We start from the raw sequence: 11,332 nt of genomic DNA, 5'->3' as shown, positions 1-11,332 counted from the left end.
TAATAAGGAAGTCAGACTTTTTTGAGCCACCTGGTAAAGCTATCCCCCTGGTACATAAATAAATCATGTATTTATATGTTAGACATTCTGAGATAAAATAAAACCTCTTCAGATATAGATTTTAAACAGTTTTCATTTCCTCAAAAGAATAAACACTTCAACTTTGATTTTCACCCTATGCTTCCATATTTTTCAGATTGAGTGAAGGTATATAACCTTTTAAGTTATGATCATCAGAAACCTCATTCTTGTCATAATCAAGATCAAGGTTAATAGAAGATCAATATATTCCCAAACTGTATTTTTAGTTAAAATTTTTAAGCTTCTCCAAGAAATGGCATAGTTGGCAGTAAGATAAAGTAAAAACTTTAGAGGTCATAGAAATCTATAACACAGGAAATCAGACTCGAATTGAGTAGAGAGTTTTTTCAAGTTGACCAAACACAGAGCATGTGGATCAAACTGAAGTACTGCATAGTGATTTTGGAGGAATAATCCTGACCTTGAACACTTATCTGAGTTTTTTCCCCCATCACTAATATATTGTACTCCTCCATTTGGAATACCAAGAACTGAGTTTCACTACTGTGTTAGAGTATGAAATATAGTGTCCAGCTTCAAGTGAGATCTTTAGGAACCTTCATATTCCGTGTGTTCTAGGAGAGATGCTGATGAATCATCTGTGGAAATAGAATACCATGAGTAACATCAACATAAGAAGTAATCTGGATAAAGATGAAAGTCAAATATAATTTAAGTTATATACCTTTTGGATGAGTGATTTTAGTCTTTCTAGGAATTCTTTGGGTGGTTTTTTCTCATAAGAATCACATGAAGGACATGTCTAGAAATCAATGAAAGAGTAATAATCTTCATTAAAACTTTTTTCCTATTTAATAAAATGTTCATTCAAATTTTATGTTTTCCAATTAGAGACATAAATCATGTTCATTGAAAAAATTTGAGAAGCACATAAAATTGTTCAGAAAATAACAATGAGAAAAATCACTTGTAATCCCATCATTAGAGATAACCACTACAGTGTTTTGATATGTATCCTCCCAGTAATTTTTTTCTTTGCATTTGTGTTATTTACACTGGCTATTAATTTGCCTTTGTTTTAACACAACATAACACAAGCATTTCCTACATATTAAATATTCTTGAAAAATATATCCCATAATGTTTGCTTTGTATTCCTACATAGGATTGAAGTATTACTATTTTTGGACATGTAGATTGCTTCTGACTTTTCACTGTTGTATACAATACTGCAATGGACATCTCTGAGTAATTTTTCATGTACATCTTTATTTTATTTGATAAATTACTAAAAGTAGAATTACTAAATTAAAGGGATAAAAAAATTTAAGGCTTTTGATATACATTATAAAACTGTTTTACCTCTATTCACATAGAACATTCTTACCATTATTGTGCACTGTTAAAAATTTTAATTAAAAAAATAGGATTTCCTATCTTAACTTGCATTTATTTGATTATGAAGAGATTAAACAATTCTTCACATGTGTATTGCCCACTTATATTTCTCTTTTTAAAAAATCCTTGGTTTATGTTCTTTACCCTTATTCCTGTTGAGATACCAAACACCAGGCCATTGCTTGCTGTTTAGCATCTCTAATGCTGGTTTGATGTTGTGGTGAGAGATATTTGACTGAAAGATAAGAGATATAAGTTCTAATTCTCATTCTGGCATTTAATATTTGTGGAGCTTGGGACAAGTCACTTAATATCCTTGGTCTCACTTTCCCATCTATCAAATGAAGGTGCTTAACTGGATAATTCTATGTTCAGTGCCAATATTACCATTTTATGGTCTTTGATATTGGGTTTCAAAGACATGCTCAACTCTTTTCTTCTTGAGGAAAGTTTTAGAGGGATACTTTTCACATTGCAACCTGGTCAAGCAATCAAAGGATATAAAAATCATTTTGATATTGTAATTAAGATTTCATTTGAATCACATGTGAAATTCCTTAGAGGAGAGAGAACTGATAGAAAATTTTCTAGTAATTTATCTTATGTGTTTATCCACTGGTTTTGATTAATGCCAGAATTACTCATGAGATTATCTGCATTGCTCATGAGTTTGCATAAGAGGAAATATACAAGAGGTTCTCAGGGCCCACAAGGCTAGGGATTATTGAAATTCCCCAGCCAAATAATGGGGTCTACCCATTCAAATGTAGTACTGACTCTGCAATTGTACAGGACAGTAATAATATTCTTTAAAAGAGGAAGGCAAAGTTTGAGATTTATCCTGGTGTCTTGTAGGCTACCTCTTTTCCTTCAGGAAGACTAGGATCTAGCTCCTGTTAATAAGGATACAAGTTATATGTGATCATATAATGAGAGCAGAATATTTTTTAACTCTTAAGTCACAATTGGATTCTCTGCCTAATGACTTCCTCACCTTGAAAGCTATATTAATTATTCCAGCTACCAGGGGCTGTTAGCAAATTCTAATTGGATTTCTGGACACTTTCAAGTTTGTGGACTAAGAAGAGGTGACCTTTGCTTCTCAAAACACACTCTATATGATAAGGTATAACATGTAACTGGAAGGAAGGCACTGGAGGCTCTGGCTGCCTGTGTTTCTGTGTGTGCATGCGTGCGTGTGTGTGTGTGTGTGTGTGTGTGTGTGTGTGATGTAATAGATATAGTTAATAAGTACAAATAAGTTAGATGACAAATGACAGTCTTACTAGTTCATGTTTCTGTCTTTTCCCTGCATTTGTGGGAGGTAGTTTCCTCTTCAGCTGTTTAGTTAATATCTTAATTATCTTTTCATTGTCTCCGGTATTTGCTGACTTTAGTTGGACCTTCTGAAAACATGAAAAAGCCAACCGCTCACAGTGTCTCTGAAAGAGAAATAATTTGTATAGATGTTAATGAAAGTTATTCAGAAAGTAAAAATGACCTTCCCAATCCTCTTTTCCTACTTCTACTGCAGTGTCTTGGGTCACATCATTTTAGCAGACAAATGAGGAATGATTTCATGTCCTACTTAATCTTTGGGCTAAAGAGCAGACTCTTGTGATATAAAATTTCCCCATGTTAGGGGAGAGAGGACATTTTCCTGTCTCACAGACAAGAGGGAGCTTTGCTTTGCCACAGTTCTTTATTCCTAATGTCATTTTGAGGTCTGGGTGTTGGGCAGGACTTGGTATTTCATAAGGGAGAGTTAGTTTGGTTTTAGAACACACTTTATGAATTATGAGGCTCTAAGAGACATTGTGACTGGTGGCAGCTTTGGGTGAGTTACACTGTAGTCTGATTAAGAATCGTTTCATTTGTCTTTTGTTTCTCTCTGCAATGTACGTAGGAGTATCTAACAATGACATACATGTCTTGAGCAGCACCTTATCCTGTACAATGCCTGGCATAGTGTCTTGTTGCTAGTGAGTGCTCAACAAATATTTGTGGAGTGGACAAATGAAGTAAGTGAGTTAAAGCCCCTCCTTTGGGGAAAGGAAGTGGGTGCCTACCTCTGATGGCACATTCCACGCCTAAGATTCAGTACACCTGCTGTAGACCATGCGTGACTTTTCTAAAATCCTATTCACACTCTTGAGTCCATTAGGGTGGGATCTGCCTGAATCAAGAAGTCAAGGAACAGAATTTGAGACATGCCTCCCCCCCACAATGGGCAGGAAGACTGTCCCTTAGAAAGTAAGAGTAATGTCTCAGAGCATGGAGAAGTGGGCAGATCGAGGATCACAAACTTGACTCTTGCTTTAATCAAATAACCAGTGACTAGTGAATAAGCCATAATGTTAGAAGTTGAACTGAAAATGAAATGGAATTTAATTGGAAGAACAAAATTTATACTGATTTGTTGAAAACATTTTAATGCTGATCTAAGAACTTGTATCCAGGTTACTTTTTTCTTTCAGCAAATGTCGGTATATGATGCTATCCACCACCCTAAAGTTGCTATATCTTCATTTCACTGGTGTATATGGAAGTTACTGCCATATATACAGAAGTCTCAATTTTTCTCAGTTCCTACAAGGGCCGTCCTATATACAACAATATTACCTGAGTCTTCCCATGGACAATCAGCTGAAAATAGCATCTGGCCTGCTTTGCATTTTCCAACCTATATGCTTACCCATTATGAATGTTGATTAATAACATGCATCTTTAAGACACAACCCCATCAGATTTGCTTTGCATACATGGCCACAAGCCAAGAACCAGCTTATCTGGTTTCCTTATATCAGAGCAGCTTGCCTCTCATAAGGGCGAGATAGTGTCCTTTACATATGTTTGCCAAAATGCTTATTTAATAGAAACTATATATAAATGTTAATTATAGCACTTTTTTTTCCTTGAAAACCACATGTTCATGTTTGTTGAAGTTTTTTCTTTTCTCTTCTTTTTGACCACAACCGGCTTAACTTACTGGAAAAAAATAATATTCATATTTAAAGAGGTAAATTTTCCAGCTGAAACTGAAAACACTAACTGTTTCATCCGTGATGATCTGAGAAACCAGCATTTCTCACAGAGACCCATTTTGCTGAGTTAACATTTACATGTGGATGTTGAAAGAAAATTAGGTTCCGAAGAAGTATAGGGGCCTACCAAATGAACTCCCTTGAGACAGGTATCACCAAGAGTGGTCAAGACAAGCAAGCAAAGATTTTGCACCTGAGAAAGCCTTTCTGAAAACCTCTGAATGGCATCTGGACACCAGTGCCTGTACTGATGGAGCTGTGCTTTCTCTCCTGCCCTTCCTTGTTCACCTGTGTCAATAGCCATTGGAATTTTGCTTTGTGCTTTCTGCAAGCAGCAGAGCTATCCCTGGCAATCCGTGGTCCAGGACAAATACCTGCTGGATTTGGCTTCAGATGCACAGTAAAGGTAGCCTCAATAAGGAAAAGAAGCAAAGGAGCTGTTCTTCTCAACTGCCTTAAGGATGTGTTGAGGAGAGGAGTAGAGAGATTAACTTCGATTCAGGCAGCTTAGGTGTCCTGTCACTCAGGATGACCCCGAGTTCATGTGCAGCACTACCATCTGGGACCAGAACCACTGTTTTCCTTTGCTGTGCCTTGCAGACTCAGAGGGCAAGGCTTTGTTTCCCTCATCCTTTAACACCTGGAAACATGAGGAGTTATCTGTCCTACATTAGTTTTGCAGAATCAAGGCAGCAATAAGGAAATCAAAAGCAAGAGTAATAAACCACTCTTCTTTTTAGCTAGTCAAGTGCTGCTTTTGCAAGGAGGTGCACTTGGCTTTGTTGATTTGCAATTGAATATTTGAAAATATTTGCTTCCTTACAATTTATTTTTGACCTACTTACTTTTCTTTCTTTTTTCCCCTTTTTTTTTTTTTGCAAAGAAATCTCTGGCCATTCACACTAGGAAGTCTTGCTAACTGGGTAAAATTACCTTTGTCCTGCATACAAACTAGGTTTATATCAGGGTTCCTCAACAGTGGCACTGTTGACATTTTTAGATGGCTAATTCTTGGTTGTCAGGACTGTCCTGTGCATTCTAGAATGTTTAGTAGCATCCTTGGCCTCTGCCTACTAGATGCCAATAGAAACCCCACACACACAATTGTGCCAACTAGAAATTTTTCCAGACAATGCCAAATGTTCTCGGAGGGCAAAATCACCATCAGATGAGGACCACTGATTATATGATTAGGAAGAAAAAGAAAGATGCCTGGTGAGGCCAATTAACAACCTTAGATTATCACTATATATCAACATTTATATGCAACATTTAAATGAATTTATTTTCATTAAACTTGTTAATCTTTTTAACTCTTTATAGATTCTGCTTTGATGCTAGCCCTAAAAAACTTGATATAATGCTACTGTGGCCTTGAACTATTTTCTTCTCTCCTGGGTTTGCCTGCCAGCATAGCTTAAAGATCTTAGTAATACCATTATTCACTTGTATCATAGCCAACATTGCTTGATCAGATTATCAGATAGATACAGTGTCACTGAGACAAAATCCTGTCATTATAAGGTAAAAAAAGATCTCTGTTTAACAAAGGATATAAAGGAAGTACCCACTGGATCAACTCAAGTTAGAAAGCGGGATATCTTATTTTGCAAGTTAGAGACTGTAGCTAAGAATCTCCCCAAAGGACTCTAACCACAGCAGTTAGACAAAGGGCATGAGATGCTAAAAAAGATATGTTTTGATAATTAGGGCATTAAGAAATAGTCTTACTTGTTGGAAAAGTCTTTCCAATGAGCTGAATGTGCTACTTTCATTTTAGGTATTGCTTATTAGAAAAGGACCTAGTAAATGAGAGTGGTTAGGTTCAGAGCTAGAGAGTGAATTTTAGAGAAAAGCAATAGTTGTGACTCATTCACTTTCTAAACTTCTACACATAGTCATTTACGATAATTGTTTTCTTTGCAATGTATCTTCATAAGTCTCCCCTTTGTAGTGTCCTAATTACTGGTAACACTTTTATAGTTATTCTAATTTATGCAGTTAAAGGTCTGTGACAATGAAACATTTCCCCCAATTGTGTTTATATCCTCAGGGTACCAAACCTGAAGACTAGATCGAAGTTACCAAGGAAAAGATCAGCACATAGCACACTTGAACTGTATGCTAGGATAGGCCTCTTCTTTCTGGGACCTAATGGATTTAAATGGCTTAAGAGAACAGGATGAGTTGTTGAAAACCGTCCTTTCAAAAGACCTCACCGAAGGCCAAAGACAAGACTCATTGAGGCCAAGGTACATGGGAATTTTATTCTAAAGGATGGCCTTGATTTCCACACTACCATTCTTCCATGCTGTGCTATAATGTATTCTTTCTTTCTTTCTTTCCTTCTTTTTTTATTCCTTCCTTTCTCTCTTTGTCTCCCTTTCTTCCTTCCTCCCTTTCTTTCTTTTTTTCTCTTTCTTTCTTCCTTTCTAGTTATTAAAAGGTGAATTCTGCTTCTGTGGTATGTGTCTATATTTCATACATAGGTTTACAAAGAGGGCTCAAGAACTTTCATGCACAAGGATTCTTAAAATGTAATTAGTTGGTCATTGTTCAGAAAATGATCATAGTGTAGATTTATTTTCTAGTTTTGTTATTCTATCTCAACAATACTACTTGAGAATACTCTTAGAGATATTTGGAGATAAAAGTATATCTTATAAGTTATGTAGTGTTTTATTGGTTGGCTTGTTGGTGAACCGATGAATATTTGAGCAAAATAGAAATAACTATGTTACCAATTATTAAACCCCAAAATTCATTGAAATTAAGTACATTTCTAACTAATCATGTTAATGCCTCTCTTAATTGGATTTAAAAACATGTCAAATTTATTTTCACAAATAAATTCAACTGGTCTTACCTTTACATCTTCTGGAGCTGGCAGAAATTCAGGGTCCTAGAGCAAAAGAAAATTAGTTCTGAGTTATTTATATAAGTCAAAAAGCTCCTTTTATAGTAATTGAAGACTATTATTTAAATTTTGTTGTGACAAATATGGCCTTACCAAGTCATTCACATAGTTTTTCAGCTGATCAACAATATCTATAAGTTGATGCAGTCTAAGCAAGAGGCGATCTTGCCCTTGGAAGCTTGATTTATGGGCCACTGTCCCTGAGAAGAGGACCATCAGGCAGATGACTATTCTCTCCATGTTGCCAGGTCTGGATCTCATAAGTGCTAGTAGAGCAAGACCTTGGTCTCAGTTTTCACTTCAGTTTGTGAACAGGCTGTCAGTAAAGCTATCTATTTATTCATCCTTCAGGGAGAGATAAAGCCCTCCCATTGCAGCCTGGAAATCTTTGTAAAATGGATGAATGTGAGTAACTCTTTTTTCTTTTCCACTGGCTAGGTATACGTGTGCATGTGCTAATGCGCGGGGGCAGGGATTGATGGAGTCAACGAAATGTGCCCTATCTGCATCTTAGACAGGAAAAAGAGAGAAATGGGTGAATTCCAATTTTCAGCATGAATCAAGAAGTGTGCACGGTAAATAATAGGTACTACAAGACTTCAAAGAAGTAAACAAAATACTTTGATGTCTCCTTCTGTGCCTCCCTGGCATCTTACCTGTTCTCCCTGACAGTCATAAGGGCACTTCAATAATGAGTAAAGTGGCAACATGTGCTTTCTTGCAGGACTTTTTCTTATGGTAGTAACTAGGCTTTTTGACTGAAATCATCCAGTATTCCATCATAAAGGTAGGAGGAGAGCTACCTTTTAGGAAATTTTAAATATCAGGGGTATTTTCCAAATTAGCAAGAATATTTTAGGTTCTTAATCAGGTTAAATGGCTTAAAGTAGAATGTGCTCCAACTCTTCTCCAAAGCATCTTTAAGTAACATTAATCTCAGCTTCTAACATTTTACTTAACAATCTGATTATCTTAACCCCCAATGAAGATCTCACTCTACATTCATTCAAAAGAAAGAGAAAAAAGAAACTCTGTAATGTCTATCTCTTCTATATAATGCATCAATTAAATGAATGAAAAGTGCTAATACTCATTCCTCTCTAAACCAAAATTTTATTTCAAAGAGCAAAATCCAAAAATACCCATAAGTGACTCTTTTTCTCTTTGAGTAGTGTTACTTATTATTTTCTCTGGGTATGAACAACACATTTCTAACTATGACAGATAGAGGTTGATAAAAAACTCAAAGTCCAGAAGTGGTTTTACCATCCTCCTCTCTGCTGCTTCTCCTCTCCCTGCTACTCTTCACTCATTTGAGAAAGCTGAATACGATATTCCAGAAACATAGAAGTAGTATTGTAGCATAGTCAACTAGGACTTACAAATAAAACTCTTGACTATAGATTTTATTTATCCATTTATTTCTTCATCTGTTTCATCACAAGCTTACAGCCATACTTTTTTCTAAAATGTTATCTGGCTAAGATAAATTGGACTTTGGACTTGATTTGCTTTGAAGGTTGTTTGTAATCTTTTTACCCTAAAATAAACGTATCAAGAGTATCCAGGTTTGGTCTTAAAGAGTAGATAAAAACTCCTACCAAAGATCAAGAAGTCCTCCCTATAATCATTAAATTCCATAGAGGAGGGTTCATGTGTAAACCCATGAAATACATATGGACTTGGGGTTGCCACTTGGCACCTTAACATTGCCTACATTACCTTTGTGCATGCTTTCTTTATCTGCTAGAGAGATGTGGGTCTCCTTGAAGACACTAACCACAGTGTTTAAGAGCTCAATTTCTAAAGCAAAGTGCTTGAATTCAAATCCAGGCCATAACAATTAATTGTACATATGACCCTGGATATGTTATTGCAAAAAGAAGGTAAGTATAGAATCTAATCATAGGGTGTGACGAGGCTTAAGTAGACATTCCAAGTAAAAGGGCCAAGTACAGCACACAATAAAATCCCAGAAGATTTGTGTGCTGACCGTGGATAAGGGTAGAGAGGAGAATTTATAGAAGCCTGGAGACTCTAACTGATCCATGGAAGGAAGAACATGGGCAGGTCATCCAAAATACAAGGGTGTTCCTGTACTGGTCATAAAAAGGTCAAAAGTCTTTGGTGCTGCTTAGAGAGAATCACTCATCCCGACTCTGGAGTGCCTCACCACCACCCTAGACACCCCAGTTGCTCCCTGAGACCTCCCAGCCCTCTACAATCCATCAACCAGCATGCCAGGATCTCCAAGGTCCGACTCTAGCCTTAGGACCCAAGAGCTTTCTGAGTCAGATCCCCTGCTTTAAGTGGCATTTCAGTTGTTAAGCATTTTGAATATCACTGCTGGTATAGTAGGATGAATAATGGCACCCCAAAGATGTACACACCCTCATCCCTGGAACCTGTGAATATGTTACCATCACAGGTAACAAAAGGGACTTTACAGATGTGATTAAATTAAGGATCCTGAGATAATCCAGATTCTCCTGGGTTATCCGTGTGGCCCAATATAACCACAAGGGTCCTTATAAGAGGAAGGCAGGAGTGTCAGAGTCAAAGAAGATGTGATGCCAGAAGCCGAGGTCTGAGTGATATGGGGCTAGAAGCCAAAGAATATAGGTAGCCTTTAGAAGCTGGGAAAGATGGGGAACAAGTTCTTCCCTAGAGCCTCCAGAAAGAATGCAGCTAACACCTCAATTTTAGCCCCATGAAGCTCATTTTGGACTTCTGAAATCCAGAACTGTATAATAATGAATTTGTGTTGTTTTAAGCCACTGATTTAGTGGTAATTTGTTACAATAGCTATAGGAACATTACACACCTAGGTATGGAATTTTTACTCTTGGAAGAAGGGTGGGAAAGAGAGGAAAGGGTGATAAGGAGAGAACTAGTAAAGGCTGGAATTTGGTTTGTTGGGCTTCGGGGGGTGCAGGTAGAGGGGACAAGGAATCATGAATAAGAGAGGGAAGTAAGATTAGTGTAACTACCATGGGGTATGGGATATTAGGGAGAAGAATGTATGATGAGGACTTTCCTGAAAGTCTGGGTGTATTATAACAGCTTCTTCCTGGCACTGAGAAGGCTTGCTCAGGAGTGACAGTGTGTTTCAAAGTGATGGAGCCCAATTTGCATTGCACTTGAATTTATCACTGTGTTGAGACGGAACTTAGGGTGGGAGAAAAGAGGCTCAGATTTACTTGAGTTATGTATTCTGCTTAGAAATACTAACTTATTGCTACCTTTGAAGCATCATTTCATTGGGGTGTTAATGTATTTTTACTCTTTAAATTATAATCTTTTTATTATTTAGATTCAGTCAGTCCTGCCGTTAACACTTGTAAGGAAAATGAGAATTTATTTCACTGCGACTAATATACCAGGGCACAATTTGAGTATAACAAGAATTTTGTGTTTCCTTATATGCGATTTCGTCTGCAAGAAATACTAGGTGAATGCAGAATCCTGCATCCAACCGAACCGAGCCATATAGAAATGTACAAAATGTACACACACTTCAAACACCCACCAGTCACCTCAGTTTACTGCGTGTGTGATGAGCCCCACCTGTCCACATCTGGTGTTCCATCCTGGGAACCCCCTGTTGCCATTTCTCAATAGCTGGTATCTGCAACTTCCACGAACAAACTTCAGGTCTTTTTCTAGGTAAAATGCCATATTTATTGTAGTATTTATGTGTTTCTTAACCATTTAACATGTGTAAGACTGCTGTCTTTTTTATTAGGTTCCTGTCATCTTTTTAATGTGTCACTGACAAAGTTTTAGTGTTGTGCCCCTAATCCCATTTCCCCCATAAGCTCTGTGGCTGTTATTGTGCGATTTTATATAGTGTAGTTGGTTTTTAGAAAAGTGTATGTCACAGTGTATCGGAACTGACTGTATTTTGTCTGGAAGTGTCACACTTAAGTCT

At 37.0% G+C, this 11,332-nt stretch overlaps 1 protein-coding gene across 1 annotated transcript; it reads right to left on the bottom strand.

The window, feature by feature from the left end:
- Positions 1-656: 656 nt before the first annotated feature.
- On the bottom strand, positions 657-7,662 carry IL21 (interleukin 21; the record flags this gene model as incomplete). The annotated part of the gene is made up of 5 exons (XM_082610515.1): positions 657-680; positions 767-844; positions 2,727-2,882; positions 7,351-7,386; positions 7,495-7,662. 5 exons carry the CDS (start codon positions 7,660-7,662, stop codon positions 657-659), a joined length of 462 nt encoding a protein of 153 aa, XP_082466641.1.
- Between the last annotated feature and the right edge of the window lie 3,670 nt (positions 7,663-11,332).

The sequence above is a fragment of the Mesoplodon mirus genome (assembly GCF_964341445.2).
Source record: "Mesoplodon mirus genome assembly, chromosome: 2".
NCBI classification, from domain to species: Eukaryota; Metazoa; Chordata; class Mammalia; order Artiodactyla; family Ziphiidae; genus Mesoplodon; species Mesoplodon mirus.
The sequence above is the reverse complement of the archived record's forward strand: the minus strand, read 5'-3'. Positions and strand labels throughout refer to the sequence as shown.